At 36.3% G+C, this 25,228-nt stretch overlaps 1 protein-coding gene across 1 annotated transcript in view; it reads left to right on the top strand.

Annotated features, from left to right (window-relative positions):
• Positions 1-729: 729 nt before the first annotated feature.
• The window catches only part of LOC107709138 (MKL/myocardin-like protein 2), a 38,285-nt gene continuing 13,786 nt past the window's right edge, over positions 730-25,228 (top strand). The window contains exons 1-3 of the mRNA XM_016513548.1: positions 730-862; positions 10,438-10,518; positions 14,754-14,988. Coding sequence (XP_016369034.1) covers positions 14,835-14,988 — 154 coding nt within the window. The 5' untranslated portion in view covers positions 730-862; positions 10,438-10,518; positions 14,754-14,834. The remainder of the gene's footprint in view (positions 863-10,437; positions 10,519-14,753; positions 14,989-25,228) is intronic.

Raw genomic sequence — 25,228 nt, 5'->3', positions numbered from 1 at the left:
TATTTTTCTTTATGTAATTTTGCCTGTTTATTTACTGAGCTCACTTGGACTGATGACAGACATTTAACAGTATAGGTTAACGGTTCACATCAGGGTCTGTAACTGATATGAGCTTATGAATCTCTCAGCAGCACACTAATAACCAGTCCTATGACATTATCAGGGGTGCAAAGTACTTGAGTAATTATTTAATTAAAAAAAAAAGAGTACTTTACTCCATAAGACCTTTCTATAAATATATTTAAATGTAAAACATCTATAAAAATCTGCTTTGATAAATTTCAGTTAATAGTTTTCAGGACAGAGATTTAAGTTTAACATGATTTGACTCAATCATGGGTGCATCAGAGAGAGGGAAAATCTTTATCAGCCATTTTAAAAAGCTAGGGGGGAAAGGCCTACAGTTGAATGTGAAAAGTTTTTTTTTTTCCTTCATTAACACAAAAATACAAGCTTTTGATAAGATATTTAAACTTTTAATTAAAATAAATTTTGACACATTTTCCTTATAGTAGGCTATAATATCACTTTTTTTTTTTACACCTCTGGGCATATATGTGCATTTCTGCCGTGTAGACGGTTGTTTACGTTTATCTTTCAGAATAAGATATTATATGAATTACTATATGAATTACTTTTATTACGTTTCACTTCGATGTGGTGTCAGTTGGCTTCGGAAGTGTTGTGAAGGGTTAACACAACTTCATTACATCACCGGCTAAACACAATAAGAGCGGCCATCTTTACCCACTGTACCAACTGCTACTCCAGTAAAGAAAGAAAATAAATGTCCTGTCGGGATTTTATTGTATTCTGGATGTGTCATCAAAGGGACCACGTTTAATTTGGAAGGCAAAAAATGGTAAGATATTTATCCAGTTTTATTTGTGTATCTATAAAATGTATACTGCCGAGCGCGTGAGTGAATGACACTCCAGTCATTGCAATACATTGAAAGTGACACTATATGAAATACCTGCGCGATAATTCAGAATAATGAGTCATAAACTGAACTCTTATGTAACAGAAGGACTGTTATGTGGATTTTTTATTTTTTTGCTGCTGGAACAGTGTCATATTACTTTTGGAACTCTTTAGAGTAATTTTAGGGAATATTTAGAAGCACTATTACATTGATAATAGTGGCGTTAGTTCACGGTAGAAAGTTCAGATGACGTCATCCCTTTTTATTAGCGTTAGTATATGTAGGCTATTGCTATAATAAGCCGCATTTTAAGGTGTTTATTAGAGAGTTGCAACAATATTTTGAAACGCTCTCAGTATCGGAAAATACTAAGGCGAGGAAACACTAACTTGTTGTGCATTTTTCAGGATTCCCCTGTAATATGTTATCTGTTTTATTATTATTATTATTATTATTATATTTTTGTATATTTATATTATTATATTACAGTCATATGTCCTGCTTTTATGCTGTATTGTATTTACATTTGATATATCATGGGTTAATAAAAAAAATTAACATAAAAACACCTCACATTAAATTATCTAAGGAAAAATAAATGTAGGCTATTGCTGCGTCTCAATGTGCCCTTTTTGTAAACCTCTCTACCTAACCGTCGATCGCGCACATCCGCCACGTTTGTAGTTTTTCTAACGCGTTTTATTCGTGTTTGTAGTTCTGGACCGAATCTTCGCCAAAGCGCAATGGATTGTGGGTAATTTTAGCCATTAGAGGCTGCGTTCCAGTTCACTTTTTTTAATGCCCTTCACTCACTAACTTCCCTCAGTCTCGTTTACTCGGATGTACGTCATTTATTACGTTGCACGAGTGCCCACTACTGGCGGAACCCTTGCAATGGGCTAAATTGGAACGTCCTAAGCCCTTGGTCACTTAAAATCCGCTATGGAGTTGGTTTATAGTTTACATGTTTCCCCTTACGAATTTGTTTGGTGCAGCATTCTATATGTATATAGGTATGCTTGGGCTGTTATAAATGTAAAAAAAAAATCATTTATATATTATAGAGTTGTTTGGGGTGGGGATAAATTAAACACGATTTGCGATGATGTCATAGTCGTGTTGCATTGTGGTCTATGGAGCGGCCTGAAGTGCGCATATGAAGCAGACTCGCTCCTTGGAATGGGCTGAACTGGAACGTCCTAAGCCCTTGATCACTTAGAATCCGCTATTCAGTTGGTTTATTGTTTACATTTCCCCTTACGAATTTGTTTTGGTGCAGCATTCTATATGTATATAGGTATGCTTGGGCTGTTATAAATGTAAAAAAAAATTTTTTTATATATTATAGAGTTGTTTGGGGTGGGGATTAATTAAACACGATTTGCGATGATGTCATAGTCGTGTTGCATTGTGGTCTACAGAGCGGCCTGAAGTGTGCATATGAAGCAGACTCGCTCCCTCGGTCAAAATCGAGGGGTCGAGGGTATGTCCATGCATGTAAACTTCCCTCGTCCACTTGATGAAGTGGAATACACTTCAAAATGGCGGCGGGGATTCCCCCGAGGGTAAGTGCTTAGGGAAGTTTGGAAGTGCATGTCTAAAAGTGAACTGGAACGCAGCCAGAGTGTGCACGGATCCACACTTCAAAAATTTGTTGTCAAGAAGAGCATGACAACCACCCAGGACTGGATGAACCAGATTGTTATTATTGATATTTAATTAAACTTGTCATATTAATGGAAATATGTCAGGCAAACCAGACAAACAGAGTTGTCAAAAATAGTGAATGTGTGTTATGATTTAAGAATAATATTTGCAAGCAGCTCTTAAACGGCAGAGCCACATGTTTTAATTGTTTATCCGTGCCAGTTAGCCTGCATAGCATAAAATTCCATCTTATTTTCACAGCTTCTCGGCTCACGTTTTTGGATTTAATCTGATGATAATGATCAGATATTATAATCTGAACAACATAGTCTTTTCTTGCCTAAATATAGCTCATGCTATGGACGTTGACTTGAAAAATAAAGCATTCTTTATTGATGACAGGCTGAATTTTACCCACTGCAGTTGTCAGTTCACCACAGCATATTTCACATACATGTGTCTTTCCTCAAACAGCGTGTGCTGAAAAGATGAATGGTGAGGACTGTTCCCTGTCTGTGAATCAATTTAAAGGAATTCTGACTTTGTGTAAAACAACGGCCCGTGTTTTGATACTACCTTCCATCATCTGGTCAATGTCCGCATGTCTACAGTTAAGACAGGACCTTTAGACTACAGCAGGACTTGAAAGCTGTAGGTCCTGGTATTTATAGTGGCTGTAAGCATGATGTGTCCCTGGTGGTCTGGACATTGTTTTCTTAGTCTGCTGCATCGCCTGTTTGACTTAAAGTTTGCGGCCTCAAGCTTGTTATCGTTACCTGTTATCATCGGGTAAATGTTATTTTGTGCATTTGAACTGTAGTTTGGAAAGTTAAAGTTCACAAACAAGAATGAGGTCATTGCTTTTGTAGATATCACTATTCCGTTAAACTAAACATCTTCCTGGCTTTTTTTAGTTCATATATTTCAAACGGATGCCTGGTGAAAAGAGAATCAGGACAAATAACTTTTCTGCCCTCTCTGCTCACATGACACAATAACATTCCACTGAGATGTCATGTGATGCGACCTCACAGGCTTTGATGCTGATGAACCAGATTCATATCCATGCTCAGGTGTACTTAGATCAAAAGCCGTCGACATAATTAGTAAGTCGGCACTGCCAACCAAAATTTAAGCCTCTCAAATGGTCAACGAACTTGCGTGGGATGCGTTCTGATAAAGTTGCACGAAATGACTCATTGGGTTGCGCCTGTTTTCCTCATAGATCTGTTCTCTCTGAACCACCTCTTTCAATATATTACAGAATGGAAAAGTGTAGTTAGCATGTATTGTTACATTTTATAAATAGTGTCTGCCAAATCAAAACCATGTGGTGCAACCTAATGCAGAAGCATGCAGGGGGCAAAAAACATAAAACAGGAAATGGTATCATAAAAGTACCCTCATGACTGAGTGTCAAGGTCAAGAAGTTTCTTAAATTATTAGATGATTTTATTGCATGGCAGGGTTCAGGTTGCAAAATGTTATGTGGTGTGACTCCCCCCAAAAAATTATGATGTTTGATTTAATATTTACGGTATTTGTAAAAAAAAAAATTTTTTTTTAAATTTGCCTTGAAGAATATATTTAAAGGACTAGTTCACCCAAAAATGAAATTAAATGAAAATGTACTCACCCTCAGACCATCCAAGATGTAGATGAGTTTGAAGAAATGTAGCATTACATCACTTGCTCACCAATGGATCCTCTGCAGTGAATGGGTGCCGTCAGAATGAGAGTCCAAACAGCTGATAAAAACATCACAATAATCCACAAGTATTCCACACGACTCCAGTCCATTAATTAACATTGTGTGAAATGAAAAGCTGTGTGTTTGTAAGAAACAAATCCATCATTGTGGTTTTTTAATTTCAAGCCATTGTTTGTGATGTAATGCTACATTTCTCCAAATCTGTTCTGATGAAGAAACAAACTCATCTACATCTTGGAGTACATTTTAGGCAAATTTTCATATTTGCGTGAACTGTTCCTTTAAAAACTTTTTTGAAAATAATGATTAAGATGAACACTCACATGTATTCAAGATGTAAGAAAAATATGTTGTTACTTTTTACTTTATGGTTATACTTCATGGAATTTTACAGTCATATAATTTAAACCTTTGCTGAACATTTAAATCTTAAAATAATGTGGAAAAATATGAAAATGAAATATAAAAAGTTTGTTTTCAAAACCACATGAAAACCAGCATGAATACACAGAGTAGGCACATAGATTTTTAAAAGATTTTTCTCATTTTTTTATCTTGAACACTATTTTGTTATTGACCCAGCTGTCATTGTTCCAGTTTGTTTTTGAGTAGGAGCTGTAGCACTGATGTCTGGTGTTGATATGTTTGTTTACCCAAAAAGAACACTATGAAACCGCTTATTTCATTACTCTGGCCATTGTACAAAATGATCAACAAGTTTATGTCATTGTTTGCCACATTGTTGCTTGATGAAAATGGTTAGCGATCATAAATCAGACTGCCAAACATCTGCTGTTCTAAAAAAGATGCGTGAGGTTTGTGATAATGTAAGTTTCACAGTGAAACCTGTTAAAAATAGTAACTGCATGTCTTACTAATTGGGTTGAATCAAGGTAAGTAGATTCTGAGAAGTAATTGTATGGTCACAGCTTTTAAAATGCATTAAATCCTTGATGAGCATTACTTTTAAGTAAATCTGCATCTTTTGGTGGATTAATTTAAATCCAGTCTAATAGACCCCATCAGTTGAAAGCAGGCTATTTTTATTTCTGGTTTATTGATCCCTCGCTACCGACTCCCTGTGCTGGGCCAATGGCATGAGGGGAAGTGGGAGCCGTGTGCGCTGTGCTCAGGAACGGCCTCTTGGGAATTAGCTGGCTTTCTGGGAAAGTTCAAATGTGGGATAATTTTTGGGAATGGTGAAGGAATTTTCCCCCTTCTCTTTCCTTTCCTCACTCGAGCGGGTCTCACAGTGTTTTCTTTGTGCTGACTCCTGATGCCTGCATTCTCCTCGCGCACATGGAAAAGCGTTGGAGGGGTTTCTTTTTTAATTTCTGATGCTTATTCTGGCTGGTCTCACAGCTATTTTTAGCAGCACAGCTGACACCCTCCATTTTACTGTGGATGAGTCATTCAGTGTTTGTGTGAAGAGAAGTTGTCATTGTGTAGTAATGCGGTAATATGGCCATAATGTGTCCCGCCAAACGCCACTTGGATAGGTGTTTGGACTTTACGGAACAACTGTTAACTATTTTAAATAAACACAATTGAGAAACACAACTAGGATTTTTTCCATTCAACATAACAAACTCCATTAAGAGACTTCAGGCTGGAATACTACACTCTCAGAAATTAAAGTACATAATTGTACCTTTAGGGAGTTATTTATCTACCATAAATAATTAAGGTATCATTCAAATCTTTAAACAACAACTTTTACAAAAAAATTGGCTTAGCAGAGGCTGTCTCTTGATATTGTACCTTAACCTTTAAAAGAAACGGTACATATATGTACCTTTTAATGCTTGGGAACACATATGTACCTTTTTGACCCTCAAAAAGGTACATACATGTACCTTGAGGTCCAATAATAAGCCCTATGGGGTACATTAGTGTAGATTGTACCTTGGGGGACAGAAATGGACTCCTACTGTACCCCTATTTCTGACAGTGTACTCATTTTTTGCCCTGATTTGAGTCAACGCTAGTTGCTGAAAGCCAGAGCCAGTGTAAAGATTTTGGGCTGTCAGAATTGACAGATTTCACAGGAAATTGTGTAGTTTATGATGGACTCATGCTTTTTTATCTTCAAACTTTAGTTTTATCCAGAGATATTCTATCGGAGAATATTTTGAGCTAGTTTGAGAACACATTGTTTTCATTTGCAACAAGCCACATGCTCTGTGGGACTTTGCTGTGTTTGGGACAACTTGAATAGTGTGTGATACTCAGCCGTTTAGTGTGTTATGGTTTTCTCTGAAATCATTTACAAAAGGTGTCAAGTTTATGACATCTGGGCCACATTTACCAACAGCTCGCACCGGCGCAAACTCTGACAGAATTTACGAAAGACACGCAGTGAAAAATTAGCAATAAAAAGGCATGGACACCGTTATTTTTGTGGCTGCATATGCATTTGTTGGAGTTTCTCTTTTAGACGCAAAATTTATGGGAAAAGAACATTTAAATAAATCATGCAGTGTGATTTACTACGGTTTGCGTTCATCAATTTACTGGCATTTGTGTCATTATTTTAATAACGTCTTAACCCATTTTGTGCTTGACATGGCTGTGATAGCAGCTACTGGGTCTCCTCAAGGGTGTGTGCTGTCACCTTTATTATTTATTCTTTACACAAATATGTGTCAGAGCAGCTATGACAATAGAACCATCATAAAATATGCGGGTGATTCCGTTATTGTTAGTCTGCTTCAGGAGGATGAGATCAGCCACGGCCCAGTTGTTGATGACTTTGTTCACTGGTGTGAGAAATCCTACCTCCAGTTTAATATATCAAAGACTAAAGATATGCTTATTGATTTTAGGAGGAAGACTCGCATGAACAAAGCTACTTTAATAAAAGGCCAGACTATTGAGTACGTGCAATCTTATAAATACCTTGGGACTATTATTGATGATAAATTAAAATTTGAAGCTAATTGTGCAGCTGTGTGTAGAAAAGGTCACCAGCGCTTGTATTGTTTGAGGAAATTATCACACTTTCATATTGACCGAACGTTAATGATCATGTTTTATCGTGCTTTTATTGAATCAGTTTTGTCTTTTTCTCTGGTCGTATGGTTTGGTCAAACATCTTTAAAAGCAAGAAATTCTTTAAACCAGATAGTTAAATGGTCTAGTCGATTGGTGGGTGAGTCACAGTTAGATCCAACATCGTTGTATACCAGACAGTTGCAACGAATGTCTACTTCTATTTTAAATGATGACTCCCACCCTTTGCACAGTGAGTTTCAGCTTCTTCCCTCTGGGCGGAGGTTTTTAATCCCAAGGTGTAAAACAAAGCGATATAAAAACAGCTTTGTTCCCGCTGTTTTAACTATGTTAAATAAGCTGTAGGATGGGGGAGTCTTAGAGAATTTATATCATGTATCTTGTATCATATTTTTGTTATCTGTTGTGTTATATTTTTAAATGTGTTTTTTGAATTTGTGTTATGGATGGATGTCACTGTCATTTTACTGCAAGACAAATTTACCTGCGGGTATGAATAAAGTAACCTAACCTAGTTGCTAATTTGCACTAGTCATTATGCAAATGAGCTGCATCTTTGTCCTTTAATTTGCGCAATGTCAGTAGATGACCAACAGAACTTTCCACTCTCATCGGCAATCCCTTTTTCCAGCCTTTAAATTGCTAAATGAATGTTTTATTAAGTCTATTACGATGTGTGATTATATATTAGTTAAAGTTTAACCACAATTTCCCTCCGTAGGGAGAGTAAAGTTGTTTACACTGAGTTCTCAGTCATGCACATCTTCACTTCCTATTCTAGGTGGAGTGAAAATGCATCCCAACGCAAAGAATCCAGTGAGCCGACCATTGAGTTTACTGGCAGACTGCGGTACAATGATGTCCCAATTTGGCCCGAGTTTTCTCTTCAAAATTGTACATGTAATTCTGTTTGAGGTTTCGAAATTGTGCTGGACTAAGATGAATTCTCCGAGTGTCACTGAGAGGGGCTTACCGCTGATCCTTAGCGAGAAAACCGCCGAAAGTCTTTAAACTCAACTGAATAAGATTGAGAGCAGGGAATCTGAGTAGGCAAGAAAACCAGCCAAGGCTTAGTCAAGTCATCGGGGCTTGTATGGCTGGAAGAGTTAAGACATTCATCAACCTGTTGTTTTTAATTTGCAAAAGATAACAAGATCACAGAGTCACTTAATCTGCTTTCTCTGCATTCCATTGAAAGTAGTTGTGAACTCAACAAGTATGAAGTCCTCAAGTACACATATTTAGGATTCTTTTATACATTCATTAAAGAAATCAAAAGTAATAGATGGAAGACGAAACTGGTGTATATTTTGGTTATTCGCCATTTTTTCTGTTGTTTTTAATTTGCAAAAGATAACAAGATCACAGAGTCACTTAATCTGCTTTCTCTGCATTCCATTGAAAGTAGTTGTGAACTCAACAAGTATGAAGTCCTCAAGTACACATATTTAGGATTCTTTTATACATTCATTAAAGAAATCAAAAGTAATAGATGGAAGATGAAACTGGTGTATATTTCTGCAATTTGGTTATTCGCCATTTTTGAAAGAAATTAATGCTGTTATTTTGTTAGGTTGCATTAATCAAAACTGACAGTAAAGACATTAATAATGTTACAGAAGATTTCTATTTCAAATAAATGCTGTTATTTTAAATATAACACTTCCCACAAAACTATTAAGCAGCGCAACTGTTTTCAACATTGATAATAATAAGAATATTTTTCTTAAGCAGCAAATCAGCATATTAGAATGATTTCTGAAGGATCATGTGACACTGAAGACTGGATAGTATGCTGAAAATTCTGATTTGATCACAAGTATAAATTACTTTTTAATATACAGTATATTGAAATAGCAAACATTTATTTTATATTGTAATAATATTTCATAATATAATTATACGTAGAAAATAAATATGCAGAATGGCATATCATTTGTAATATTGCCCATTTATTGTAATTTATCTGCATTAACATCAAAATAATTATCAGCTTGTCTGTATTAGTCAGAATTTTAACTTTGGTGTATCTCTAGTGTTTTTTTTTTTATATATATATATAAATAACACTAAGTGTGCTTAATTTTCAAACATACAAATACAAAGATGCAGTTTTTTTGTTTGGAGATTGCATTTAAAGTTTAGTCGTGTCGCTTCTGATAGTGTGCAAAAAAGATCAAATGTAATCACAAAATATCAGATGTGCAATAGAGAGCAACACAGCTGAATGTTTGTCTTGTTGTTCTTTAATGAATATTAATGCCCTTGTTTGCGGAGGTTGTGTTTGAAGCTTGAGTGCAGACTCTCATTAGCTTGTTTTCCATATCTCTCGATGGCCTCTTCTGTGGAGTGGCACACATCCATAAATATCTGTCATCCTATTGTTTAGCAATTAATCAGCACACAAGCAGATTAGAATATAATTATACGTAGAAAATAAATATGCAGAATGGCATATCATTTGTAATATTGCCCATTTATTGTAATTTATCTGCATTAACATCAAAATAATTATCAGCTTGTCTGTATTAGTCAGAATTTTAACTTTGGTGTATCTCTAGTGTTTTTTTTTTTATATATATATATAAATAACACTAAGTGTGCTTAATTTTCAAACATACAAATACAAAGATGCAGTTTTTTTGTTTGGAGATTGCATTTAAAGTTTAGTCGTGTCGCTTCTGATAGTGTGCAAAAAAGATCAAATGTAATCACAAAATATCAGATGTGCAATAGAGAGCAACACAGCTGAATGTTTGTCTTGTTGTTCTTTAATGAATATTAATGCCCTTGTTTGCGGAGGTTGTGTTTGAAGCTTGAGTGCAGACTCTCATTAGCTTGTTTTCCATATCTCTCGATGGCCTCTTCTGTGGAGTGGCACACATCCATAAATATCTGTCATCCTATTGTTTAGCAATTAATCAGCACACAAGCAGATTACCGTTTCCACAGCAACTGCATTGATTAGATGCAAACCACCCTTCTCTTTCCTTGCCCACTTCTTCATATGCTGTTTTGCAACCAGATGAGGTGCAATGTTTCTTCTTTCACCTATGGAATACTGCTAATGGGACGATATATGTCGCTTGAACCTGTTGTTGTTCTGTTTCATCTAATGACAGAATATTGCTTTTTGTTTCAGAGGCATCATGACCTAGTGATCTTCATAAGGAGCACTGTGGCACAAAGCATCCTTCTCCTATGACCGGTAAATCATCCGCAGGTACTGATTAGAATTAAAGTTATTGTAGAGTTGTCATTTTGTCAGTTGTAGACATTTTTAATAGCATAACAATAAAACAGTTAGTTTTATCAACTGGTTTTCTTTGGTCAGTTGTCCATCATAGTTACAGGTATTTTAATTTTAAGGGAAGTAGAATTACAAATGATTTTAATATAGCCCATTGTAGATTTCATTCAAAAGGTAATTCATAATTTGAATGGGCAGTTAGGATTAAAAATACAGTTGTAAATTAAATTGGGATGGGTTTTATCATTCTATTATTGATTGTTGCATGAGGCTTTGTACTATACTGCCACATTGTTATTTGTAATGTATGTATTTTTATATATATATATATAATGTATTTACACAATATAATTTATCCAGGCAATCTAACAGATGAGGACTATTAATAGCACCATCTATTGAAGGATAGAAACTAGATAACAAGGTTTTATGGTAGGCAAAAAAGTAATAACTACTATGCCAAATGTTATTTTACTGGGGTTATCTTTTGTACGCTCCACCACTGAAGTGCTCCACATCACGTCAGCATTGTAATAACGTCACAAGAGCTTTTTATTAATGGCGGCTATTATAGAAACAAGACTTTTCTAGATAACCCTACAGTGGGTGGAGGATGTTTTGAAGACTTGTGCCAAGTCAACACCAACCCGTAATCACTCATTGGCTGTTGTGAGACTCATGGCTTCAGAACAAAAGCATGTAACGTAGGGATGCGCCTGTTGAACTGAAGTCTCCAGTGAGAAGAGCACCACCATGAGAAGGTGGTGGGTGTTTTCTGAGACATCAGTGAAGCAAGAGTCTTCTCTCACAACAAAACAAACCCTCGCTCATACGATTGATTTAAAAGCTTGGTTTTTAATGTCTTTTATTTGTCCAGTCCATCACATTGAATAAAAACTTGATGAGAAGCTATCCAGACCGACTCAATCAGGGTAGAATAAGCAGATGCTGTGGTTTTGACAAACTCCACTTTGTCTTCAGATTGGCATGGATGGATAGAACAGCCGAGTGCAGGACTAGTCTTAGACAGCTATGTACAGGTGCATCTCAAATAGTGAGTTGGTGGGTTTTTGTTAAATGTGAGCCAAAATCATCACAATTAAAAGAACCAAAGACTTAAACTACTTCAGTCTGTGTGCACTGAATTTATTTAATACACGAGTTTCGCAATTTGAGTTGAATTACTGAAATAAATGAACTTTTCCACGACATTCTAATTTATTGAGATGCACCTGTATTTGCATAGCTGTCTACTCTTATGCTGCCTCTTTAATTCTCATCCTTCTGGAAAAAGAACAGACTGAGCTTTCTGAGCAGATATCATGCACAATACATATCAAATTAATTTTCTAGCATTCCAAAGAGAAGCATCTTTGAATTGTCTTCGGCCTTTCAATAGAAGTGTACTTTGGAATCTTAATTTGATTCTTAGGCTATGTTGAGATATGATACATTTCTGTTTTACTACTTGTATATTTATAACCCTTCAATTAAAATTTTCATTGCATTTATTTATTTATTTTTGATTTTCATTGCATTAAAAATTTCAAACCAAATTGCATGTGTAACTAAATAATGATAGAGCTTTATTAAGAATTAGCTTCACTTTTTCTGAACCATTCATAATTATTGATTGATCAGTATATGATTTTTTTGTGGATGCATAGGACATAAGTCTGTCTTTTTTGTGTTGCATATTTGTGTATTATATACAAAATACATTATATTCAAATTTACAACGCTTGCACCATTTATTTGTGTATTTAAGTGTTAATACAAAAGTGTTAGTGTCCAAATAATTTTTGGAGCCACTGAATCGAGAAAATTTACATTCAAGTGTTTGCTACTATTGTTATTAAAGGGATAGGCCTAGATGAAAATGAAAATTCTGTCATTAATTACTCACCCTCATGTTGTTTGTTCCAAACCCCTAAGACCTTCGTTCATCTTCAAGACACAAATTAAGATATTTTTGATGAAATCCGAGAGTTTTCTGACCCTGCATGAACAGCATTGCAACTGAAATGTTCCCAGGCCCAAAAACGCATGAGGGTGCCTAATTAATAGGGGTGCAACGGTTCTCGGTAAAAAATCGAACCGTACGGTTCTCCACACTCAGTTCGGCATGCACTAGGACCGCGGTTCAACTTAAATCTGACAATGCATCTGTAATATGGTTTGTTAGAGTTCGGCTAATGCATGTTTCTGTTGATGGATACAAATTCTGGCTTCCCAATACATTACAACAAGAGCGATGAGAGAGAGAAAAAAACAATACGTGGACAAACCAATCACTCTTTAATCAATGCGAGTGCTTTATGCTGGAATAACTGTCATTTATGCCGTCATCACGTGTTGATAGCGCAGGTGAGACCTGAACAGCACACGTTGCTATCTGTGTTTAAACTAAACTCATTTAAGCCTTGCCAGTTTAAATATTAAAGAGCCAGAAGACGCAAACTCGCGCGCGCAATGAGAAGATCGGTGTGTGAGCTCATCCGAAGCGCGTGAACCCGCGCGCAAATATTAAGCTCTCTTTGAAGTATTGTGCTTGAATGGACAAATTCACACAAAAATTATGTCAAAATGCCCATCTTGGTGAGTATCCTAGCAGACATAGTCGGCTGAACAAACAGTATCAGTGCACTGGATCAGTGCGTTCTCTTAAAGTGACAGCAGTTTAAGAGTTAATTAAACGGCAACAACACGGAAATCACTCACTACTCTTGATTGAATAACTTTTGTAACTTTATTAAGGAATAATTTTTAATTTATACAGTCAAATATGCAATGTAGTTTTACATTTGATTACTTTATTCAATTTCTGTACCTAAAAACTGTTAGACCTACCTAAAAAAAGACCTGAAAAGCACTGTTTATTTTATTTGTATCTTTTTTCACTGTTTATTTATTTGTGCTGTTACTTGTAGTTAGATTATTTGTTCTTATTTTCTTTATTTTTATTTGACAATATAGTTTTTTCCCTAAACATAGCACATACCGAACCGTACCAAAACCGTGACTCTAAAACCGTGATACAAACCAAACCGTGAGTAAGTTGAACTGTTGCAACCCTAGTAATTAATGACAGAATTTTCATTGTTTTGGGTCAACTATCCCTTTAATATATATCTAGAGTTGCTACAGTTATTATATTATAACCTTGTATTCTTGACTTGGAATTGCTAGAAATAATGCAATTAAGAATTATAAGTTCAGCATCCCAGTAATAGAACTCCAGCCAATAAAGTTTCTTTGCATTAGTACAATGTTTTATATATTTTTTTTAGTTTTAATAGACATTGAAATTGTAAACGTAACTTTAACCACAGGGCAGGTCAATATACATTTTAGTTATGGCCATTTAACTAGGGTAAGTGACTAGTATCCATCACTAGTCTACATCACTTTTAGCATAACTACATACATACAGGTATTCCTGATATGTTGATCATAAATTTGCGATGTGACTTGTTTTGAATTCTGTGTCTTGTACTTTATGGAGCCCTGTGGTCATTTACAATGTTTGTTTTGTAAATCTCCATGTCTGAACCATGAAATGTGGTTACATATATTTCCAGTACAGTACATTGCAAAATTAGATCGAGCAGATATTACAAAGTTGTCCTAAGTGGCCTTTCTATGTACCAAGATGTAAAGCATCTGTCAGAATAACACATTAAACAGCTGGGCCTGACGTGCTGCCTGGATACACTCCCGTATAACTTGTCTTGGATTGGAGCCACAGCAAGACTTATACAACTTGCACTTTTAAACATCAGCATAAGGATTTAAGAGCTTTCTCTATAGGTTAACTGGGAGGACCATCCAACTTATTTGATTAAATACATTGGAGTGGATAGTTGAAGGTTGGGGGGTTGGCTGGTCAGATTTTGATCAAGCTATTAAAGGAAGCTCTGTGAAATAAGAGTGTTTCTTAAGTTTACCATCACCAGTTTACAACAAAATGTGTCCTGGAAATTAGCAGTGTGATACAAATGGATACATTAACCTTTGAGCTGCATTTCTGGCCCATTTAAAGTTTATTCACAATCAACCACATACAAGTAAATTAGTTTCGCCACCACACCCCAACAACAACGTTCAGCTCCATTAGGGCTTTCTAATGTTTATAACGGCTGCAAAACACTTGAAAGCTTTTTTTTTCTCTCTCCCTCTCCCTCTCCCTCTCTCTCTCTCTCTGGCAGACTGTAGTTCGAGATTCCCGCTAGTCGTCTGTACCGCTGTGGTAGTTTCCAGGGAGAGCCCCCCCACCTCCCCGAGGAGATATGGAGCCCCAGGAGAGTCTGGGAGTGGAGGGCAAATCGGGCGCACTGGGGGTACTGGTGCCGAGCCCACGGAGCGAAGCGGTGACCCATGACCTGGAGGAATTGTCCCTGCAGCCCACTCAGAGCCTTCCACCCATTAAAGAGCGCAAGAATGGTGAGTGAGCCTATTTAGTCAGGCCCTTAGGCCATAATTCTGCTCCCAAGCTCCTATTTCCTCCTAATCCATTAAACTACCACCCTGATTTGACACTGAGAAAAAAAGGCCTGCCAGAGGGTTGAGAAATTTGTTTGCGGTAAGAAGTGGGGAATTACACAGGAATTGCATATGAATGCCAACATGTAATCATGTCTTAAGTGCTCCCTTTAACTCTTTTCCAAAGTGTTCTTGGCTCACAATAGGGGATCATTCAAAAAATAATCTTTATTTTACTCTTTATACACCTTCATTATGTTCCAAAGCTCTATGATTTTCTTTTTTTTGTGGAACACAAAAGATTGATTTTTGTAGAATATCTTGGCCACTTAAAGTAAAGAAAATTAAAAAAAAATTACAATTAAGTAAAATTCTGGACAATACAGATAAGCTGATAATTATTTTCATCTTATGGCTGGTAACAGATAAATGGCAGGTGTTAGAATTCTTTACTGTTTTGTTTAGTGATGCACCATAATTTCGCCAATCAAAAATAATCATCCAAAACAGGAAGAAAAAAAAATTGGTTCGGCATGTCTAAAAAAAAAGTAATATTTACAGTAATGAACACTTCTCAGATGACTTGTTAGACTGTGTCAACTGTGTAAACTACAACAGGTAAAAAAGTCAGCAGCATGAACAATTGATTGTGACCAAAAATTATTATAGAATATAGTGCTGGGCGGTATGACCAAAAATTTATATCACGGTATTTTTCATAATTATACCGGTTTCACGGTACATGACGGTATTTTTTTTATGCATGACCGGGTGTTAACCATATTTTCTACTGATTGAGAGAGGAAATACTGCAGTATATTGACTTACTTTCACGCTTAGTAACACATACAGCTGTTCCCTCACCACAGTGCAACAGTGAAAAGCCTTTCAAAAGAGAAACCCCTTTCAAACAGTGTCGCGTTCCGAACGTTGTTTATGCGACATACGTATGAGTTACGCATAAGTATGGCGGTATTTAAAAAATTCATATCATAACAAAAATAAACACCGGTATTCGGTATGAACCGGTATACCGCCCAGCACTAATAGAATAGCAATATGTACAATTTGTTCATCTGAAATATCAAAGAGTCGGCTTATTGTTGAAGAACTGTACTACTGGTTTAATTTATCACCTGAGAAAATTATACTCTGAACAGCATAAATAGCAACAGGTACCCTATTACCCAAATTTAAATACTGAAACTTTATTTTTCATTTTGATAAAAAAAAAAAAATTTGATCATCACCAATGTTGTCTAAATAAAAAAATAAATAAAAAAACTGTTTCAAAAAATACAAATATAACATTGAAATCATTCATTTTAATTATGCATTTCCAACATTATTCATTAGAAAAATCGCTAATATTGGGTAACCAGTATGGTGCCGATATATAAGCGAATGAGAACTTGGGCTCTCAGGCTCAAAAAATGTAAAATAAAAACCACTCTATGCAACATCCTCCCAGTGCCTTCATGAGAGAAATAGCAGTGTATGATTTATGTAGTGTTGGGTGATATGCTCCATAGTCATATCACCCTATCGTCAGCCTGTGAAATCGCCGATACACAATATTATCATGCTAATTTATTAAATTATTTACTTCCTTAGTTTCATGTTCATGTTCAGCCTAATGTTAGTGTACTCTATTAACTACACATTATATCTTTTAGTCAAGTAGCATATGGATGTCGTCATAAAACATTTGTAATATGAATGAATTTGTACTTAACATGATAACTGTTTAATAAAAACAATGTAAGTTACTAATTATAATGCTTACATTTCCTTAGTTACTCAAACAGCAGCTACAGAAAACGAGCAAAGAACATTTACATTATCAAAGAACATCATCACTGACTTCAGTCTAGCTTTTAAAAAACACTCCCGTTATAATCAGTGAAGCTATCTACACTGTATGATGAATAAATCTCTTATACTTACATCACACGTACATCTGCACTTTGTTGTTTATGATGAGAGAATTTGCGAGAGATCAGAATTCAGTCAGCGAGCGTGCACTCAACAAAACTCTGGTGTTTCAGAGATGACTCATCTGTACGCCTTTGATTGGCCATTGCATTCATAAACTCAACAGAATCGTGTGTGATTGGTTATAATGCGCAACACTGTAAACACGCGTATAAAGACATGATGGAACAAATAAGTCCTAATATTAATGAGATATAAAAATACTAGTCTGATGATAATAATAATAATAATAATAATAATCGTCTTGCTATTGTCAAAGGCATCAGCCACAGGCAATATCTCTGACTATCGTCGATACACAATACTATCGTCTATGAACAAATCGTTCTTTTGAGTCTTTTTGTTCTTTTTGGTGAATCCGTTTATCAGTTCATAAAACCAATTAATTTGTTTCCAAAGTCCCCAGTCAAGTCCCCATTTATTATTATTTCTTAGAAAACAGCAACCAGGGCATTCTTCAAAATTTCTCTTTTTGTGCTCCAAGGAAGAAAGTCAGTCAAAAGGGTTTGTAATGACACGAAGGTGAGTAAATGATGACAGTTTTTAAATTTTTTAATTAACTATCTCTTTAAATTTGGCCGCTTTGATGTTGACATTGAATTCTTTGAGTGCTGGTCACTCTGATGTTATCGTCTTTTCCTTCCGTCTGGCTTTCACAATCCTGGCCAAAGTTTCATTCTGGAAATGTTTTACTGTGGTATGAACCCTAATAAGAAAGCACTAAAGGCATGGTCCAGTGGGCGGAATGGCAGTGAACCTTTCCGAACTGCATGTTGACATCTATCCGACCGCAGAAAGAGTTCATGTCTCACTCCCTACGGACATCCTTGCCCTTGAGAATGTCAGTGTGTCCTCGGGCTGCTGTATAATTTAGTGCAGAAGGGAAGTAAACCGAGACCCCACCAGGCATGTGTGTATTTCTGATCCCACTACAGGATTTTCTTCATCTCACACTGGTTCAATCAGCAGTTTATCAGACTTGTTGCATTGAAATAGACATGAAACTGTGACTCTTTTAGACACTTCAATAATTAACACAACCTCAGAATTACCCTGTTTATTTGCCGACCCTTACAAATGCCTGGAGTTATTTTAATCCAGTGCTTGTTACAACTCTTTTAATACTTGTAAGATATTTTGTCAAAATGCAAACAACTTTGCAAATTCAGTTAGTGTTTCCATTTTCTTAGTTGTGCATAAAAGTCCTCATGCCAAAGATTTCTTGGTTTTTAGTGCAGGGGATTTTAAATAATATATTTATTTTTAAATAATTAGATTGGGGGTTTGATGCCACAGGCCACCAAATAAACTGGAGGAGAAACATAAATTATAGCTGTCAATTGTGTTTAATCTCATGATTTGTGACCATCTTTAGACAGCAGAAATTGTCAAATGCAACTGTCTTTTTTTACTTGTTTATTTTGTTTGGTTATATCCAATTAATTGTATATATTGTATTTTGTATCCAAGATTTTTGGTTATGGTTAAGGGCAAGGCCAAGGTGCTCTACTTTGATGCATCACTAGATACCCTAGTAAAAAAAAAATCCTACGCCATAATTTATTTAAAATACATTTAATTCATTCTAAGTATACTTCAAATCCATTAAGATATTTATTGATATTTCACTTAAGACTTAGTGATATAAAATTATAATTAAACTTTATTTGAAGTATTTATTTATTGCACAATGCATATTTTAATATTATGCCTAAAATATACTTTAATATCACTATTAATAAGGATTGCATAATCTCTTTATAATATCAGTCTTTAAATGCAAGATATTTAAAGTGTACCTCAAGTATACTTGCAATAGTTCCACTTCAGCACTATCAAATATACTTGAGTAGATCTATAGTTGGACCTCAGCACTACTTCCGCACAATTAAAGTGCATTAAGCACAAAATTAGTTGTTCCAATTTAGCAGACCTTAAGTATACCAATGTAGTATATCAAAAATACAATTGCAGGGTATTTTTCTTAAGCACATAAATATGTAAATGTATTTGTAGTATACTTATAGCACAAAATAAATGTATTTCAAATACATTTTAGAATATATATATATATACATTTCTTTTTTTTTCACTAGGGTAGAAATGTGTACAAGGCAAAGATGTAAGCAAATCTTTGAAGAGTGGTGGGGTGAGGGGACGGGTGGCTTTGAAAACCCATGCCGATCGACCACTGTTAGGAATTTTGGGGGGCACCACCCTCAGTGTCATGTGGTTACAATCCTGGTACAAGGTGTACTTAATGAGAACATAATGTGCAACAGACTACCTCATAACATTCAGCATAAGATGATAAACTTGAAAGAGACTCGCAATAAATCCTAATACAAGGCATAATTTCTGCTTTTTATCAGCTTCGAGATACTAAGTTATGAGTTTGAGTTAATGTCATTTATCAGAATAACTGCACCAGTAAATACCTTTTAAAGGAACACTCTTTTCTTGTATTTTCTCATAATTGATTCCTGCTCGCTGCTGCCTAAAGATATTATGAACTCAAAGAGGGTGTGTTGCGCTGGGCTGAATCAACATGATCTGTTGTTCCTGCTCAGGCTGGAGGACAGACCGTACCCATCCTTCCTCTTTTCAACCCACCAATCTAGCTGTAGTGAAACTTTACGTCACCACTGTTCACAAATTCCCCTACTGAAACATTTATGACTATGTTCCCACAAGTTATCTGGAGACCTACGCATTATAATATTATATTAATATATGAGTCTTCGTATTGTCTCATTACAACTGAGTGGAAATGGACTGTTTTCACACTAATCTTCGGTTGGATCTGTTTGTTCACATGAGACTCCATTGGATGGATTGTTGCTAAAATACCATTTTTATGGTTAGACACTGTGTCACAATAATGTCATCCAACAACAGACTTATCTAAATTCATAGATTTGTTTTATTTATTTATTTATTGAAGTTTTAGGTTTGATGTTTTTAGTGAGTTTACGCCGTAAAAGAATTTTGTAAAAGTTAAGCTTTTAAATTAATTCCCTGTAGAACACAGACACTTCGAAAGCAGATGGATGTTTTTGGCTTTTGTTTTGCATTTTTGTTTTTAATTATTTAGTTATTTAGTATTTTATTTTTCTGAGTGTCCTCTTGAGGGTTATATTTTTCAGATAGCGTGCCAAGTTAATAATAATATAACTTGCTTTGGGGTCACGCAGTTAAAACATGTCAAATACAATAAGCGATAAAGTAAAGAAACATTTTTAAGGGGGTTAAAAATGTGTCTCAAGACACTTGTGTTCTGATCCACTCTGTTTTTGAAAATAGGAATGCATCGTATGTAAACACTTTCTAAGTCTGATCTGGGTCAGGTGACCTGAAACTTGTTTAATTATTTAGGGCTGCTTTAGGACCATTTAATTGTTCAGGCAACCCACCTGCTAAATATGTAGTTTTGCACATCCCTAATGGACTAAACCATACAGGACTACATTCCCTATTCCCCTCCCCCGGGACGTTCCTGTTCCATTGTGTTTAATCACTTTGGCTGATTCAGATAGGCTTTGTTTAAATATTTTCTTTCCCTCTGTGCAATATTAATCTCTAACTACTATGAAAGAAACATCCCTGGATGTAGATAGGAAATTTAATGGCATTTTTGCTAGAATCCCCATCAGACACATAGTGCTTTATTAGAAAGGCGGATTGCTGAAATACAAATGAGAAGAATGAAATGTTGACTGTCATCTGTAAACCCTGAATATGAATAGTTTATGTCAACACTAAGTGACAGAGACAAACAGAGATATCCCTGGGGTGCTGCTTGGTTGTTTTTGTCATTTTTGTTCCATGACAACATGATTGCAAGGGGGAAAAAGGGACCAAATTAATTTACTCACTGCTAAAACTGAAGTAGCATACAATGGAAATATGTGAAGTTGTGGATGTACGTGTATATTTTTGCATTGGCTTCCTCTTTATTGTCTAAGATTAAGTTCGCTTTTGAACTATTGTATTTACCCAGTGTTCAGTGCTGTTGAGGGTTAACAGTTGCAGCTCTGTAGTCCCGCCTCTCCTCTTGTCAGTCAGAGACGGAGCCGGAGCTGAAGCACTGCAGAGAGCGCTGACTCTCGCTGAGAACTACACACCCACAAACACTCACACAAGCAATCTAGAGACAAAGCCGGTGAAGGAACTTGTCGGGAACGGTCTGGAATCAAGCTATACACTGGGGAATTTCCTGCCAGATCTCGCCGTTTTGCCTCGGTCCTCATTTCTCGCAGCAATCCATGGGACTCCAGACACGGCAACTCTCCGATCCGTCTCTCAGCTCCATGGCCTGCCTTGAAGTGGAGACCTTGAATGTCTGCAGGGGTAAATGCAAATAGTTTGAAATCTTTTTCAAATTCCATGTCAGCATGAATTAAAATGGGGAAGTTGATGCTAAACATGAGTGAAAGACACTGGGAAAACTGAGTGTAGCTCATGGCAGCTGGTAATTATCACTGGAACACATGTTGAGAAGATCTGGAGTGGACATAAATTGTTGTCATATCAAATGAGCTTAACAGCGTTAATAATGTCATGAAAAAAGTGACTAAAGGTTTGGTTATGGTGAGGGGGGTTGTTGTTTTTCAGCTGTCTGATGTTGGTTTCATTATATTTTTTTTGTATTAGCATCTAGGTTTTCATTCAAACTCACCCCCAAACATTGCCTCACCATTCAGTCAATCATTAAGCTGGCTAACTGTGCCTGTACAGAAGTTTATCTGCTTTTAATGCCTTATGGGAGTAACACCTCTTTACAGGTTTCTTAACAATAAGACTTTCAAATGCATGACGATATCTCTGCAGCCTTCACTGTTATTAATATATGGCTTCACTTGTGAGAGTTTCAAGTGAGTTATTGGTCATTGGGATGGTTCCCATCAGTGAACCGTAAACCAAATGATATATTCATTTATCAGATCTCAAACCCGTGCCAACATACAGTCATCTGTCGAGCTGCTGAAATATTTTTTACAACAGTAATGTAAACACAGCCCAGGTCAATGTCAGAGTGTTTTTTAAACAGCTTCATTTTAGTCAGACTCGGTAGCCATAACACAGCCCATTCATTTAATTTACGATAGTAACATCTGGTTGCGTTAAGGTGAGGTCAAATTGGCAAAATTTTGGGGGCAGAAAAGGTCCATTGTCTGTAGTCTATGAAGCACAACTCACACAGAAGTCACTTTCAAAATAAACAACGTTCCGTTGGTCAAAGCGGCAAATTTGATTAACTTGAACCTGAAACTTCTTGTGAAATTAGTGTGGGGAAACTTTTGACGTTTCACATGGATTCCTATTGAAATGACTGGATTTTGCCCCCAAAAAATTGCCGAACAGTGATTGTGACATCAACTTTAGGCTTGGTTTTGGATTTAAATTGAATCTTGAGAGGGTTTTCGAAAAGTGAGACATACAAGGGTCTAAGCTGCCTTTTGTTTATTGTACAGATTGAGAGAGTGGCCTGGAGCCACATAAAGGTCAGTCAGGGTTCAGCAGAGAACATCAGGAATGACATCATCTCAACAAACACTGGGATGACTGCAGGCATGTCATGTACCGGCATAATGACCTGAAGATGATTATGGTATTACGCTTCCATCAAGCTTCACTCGGAACATTATTTTGAAAAAGCCACTTGGTGGAGGCATGGATCTTGATTTGTAATGGATAACCACTTTAATATTGAAACCCACCAGAGAACCTTCTGGCACAGATAATAATGGAAAACATGATTCGGGACGGAGTGTTCCAATCAACGTACCCCCCCCACCCCCAATGCCATTTCCAAACTCTTCTGTTTCCCAGGCCTTGTTCTCACAACGGTTGGGTCTATTTTAGCAGGGGTGAGTCAGACAGAGTGGTCGCTCTCCCGGGACCTCAGCAGAACTGGGTGTGCTAGGCCTCATTCTGCAGCCAATCAGATTGGCTCTGTGCTCCCAGTGTCGACGATGGGTGGAAGCAGGGGTCTGCTGGGCATGTTCCACGCTCCGCTGTCCCATTTGTCACGATCAACTGCCATTCTTCTCTTTAAATGTTTTGCAGAGGAGTGGTGTTATTCTCTTGAACCAACATTTGAACCAACGCTTGTGTGTTTTGAAATGTATAAATCGAGCCGTGTAGTTGGATGGTGAAATGGCATTCAGGGTGTATGTAGTAGGCTGTGCATAACAACCCAAATTTTACCCCTTCGCTCAGGCATTCACTGTCTTTTTAATGTTCTTGGTTGTTAATGCACCAGTGCCTCCTCATCCAAAGTGGTAACACCTTGCATCTCGCTTTTTAAGGGCAGCAAATCCAAAGCCAAGGCTTCAGATGACATCACCTCGAGAAGTTGATAGGACTATTGCAGTGTTTATTATTTTGTGCTTTGGACACCGTTCTGTTGTTGATCTCTCTTATAAACAGCATTCTGTTGTATGTTTGCTTTTGAGGTCAAAACTGTTGAGATTTTGTACTGCTTATACTTAAGTACAAATCTTGGGTTGACCTTTAACCCCGAAACATTTTGAATGAAAGGGAAAATGTGGTGGATTATTTAAGTATTAAAGGGTTAGTTCACCCAAAAATTATGTTTTACTCACCCTCGAGGCATCCTAGGTGTATATGACTTTCTTCTTTCAGACGAATCCAGTCGGAGTTATATTAAAAATTGTCCTGGCTATTCCAAACTCTATCGTTGCTGTCAGCGGGTGTTGCAGTGCTTCAGTCCAAAAAAAGTGAAATAAAGAGCGCCCATCCATAAAAAAAAGTGTCTCACACGGCTCCGGGGGGGTGAACAAACGCCTCCTGTAGCGAATCGATGCGTTTTTGTAAGAAAAATATCCATATTCAAAACGTAATAATCACTTTAATGTAGCTTTCGCCAGCAGTTGTACACAGAAGTAGCTCTGGGCTGATGACGTATGAGGTCAGCTTTGCGCATGTGCAGGTGAGTCTCGTGAAAACCAACGTTAGTTAACAGGAGCAAAGGAAGCAAAGTTTCCTTACTTTAGCAAAGGAAAACCCGTGTTCTCTTGGCTAATATCGAAATCCTCCGACATTGTTCTTTACAAATCCTCGTTTTGTACTTCTAATTAGTGACCGTTGTTTTGTTTTGATCTCTCCCCTGCGCTTCCGCGTTTGTCACTTCTGAGAGGCGCATGCGCAAAACCGACCTCATACGTCATCCGCCCGGAGCTGCTTCCATTTACAACAGTGAGTGCAAGCTAGATTAAATTGATTATTACGTTTTAAATATGGTTATTTTTCTTACAAAAACGCATCGATTCGCTACAGGAGGACTTTGTTCACCCCCCGGAGCCGTGTGAGACACTTTTTTTTTTATGGATGGGTGCTTTTTATTTCACTTCTTTTGGACTGAAGCACTGCAACACCCGCTGACTGCAATGATAGAGCTTGGAATAGCCAGGACAATTTTTTATATAACTCCGACTGGATTCGTCTGAAAGAAGAAAGTCATATACACCTAGGATGCCTCGGGGGTGAGTAAAACACAGCCTAATTTTCATTTTTGGGTGAACTAACCCTTTAAGTTCTAAAATAATTTAACACCATAATTGAGCAATACTACCACTATCAACTATTCACTATTTAAATTATGCATGCCTATTCAAATTTTGATTTCTACATTTACTACGAGCGTGTTAAAATGTAATTCTTTGAGAATAAATAAGTCAATACCACACATTAGGATTTGGCCTTTGGAGGGGGGAAAATATTTATTTATTAATTTATTTGGTTGGTTGTTGTTGTTGTTCAGTACTATCATTTTAGTATCATTGAGATACTATTGTAGAATTTATTATTTTGAATTAGTTTTTATTTGTATGTTTTCTGTATTCATGTTAATTTGTTAAAGTTTTAACTTTGTTGTTTTTGTCATTATTATTCATTTTTGTTTTTAAAAGTCTATATAGTTTTTTTAGTCATTTTTATTTCAGTTTTAGTTATTCAAGTACATCAAGTTAAACTAAATGAAAATAAGAAATCTTGGCAACTAGCTGAAATAAAATAATTTTTATTTTATATTTTATTTTAGTTTTTATCGTTTTAGTTAATGATAATAACCCTATTTTGTATTATTTTTATTTTTATTAATCATTTTGCTGAACACTGTATGAAGAATCTGATAATGAATGATTGGGTGTCATGCTTGATTAGGTCAAGACTTATTTTGGAC

This window comes from Sinocyclocheilus rhinocerous, unplaced genomic scaffold, assembly GCF_001515625.1.
Source record: "Sinocyclocheilus rhinocerous isolate Xijiao unplaced genomic scaffold, SAMN03320098_v1.1 scaffold5223, whole genome shotgun sequence".
In the NCBI taxonomy this organism is placed as follows: Eukaryota; Metazoa; Chordata; class Actinopteri; order Cypriniformes; family Cyprinidae; genus Sinocyclocheilus; species Sinocyclocheilus rhinocerous.
Note: the sequence above shows the minus strand (reverse complement) of the source record. Positions and strands in the feature narration are given on the sequence as shown.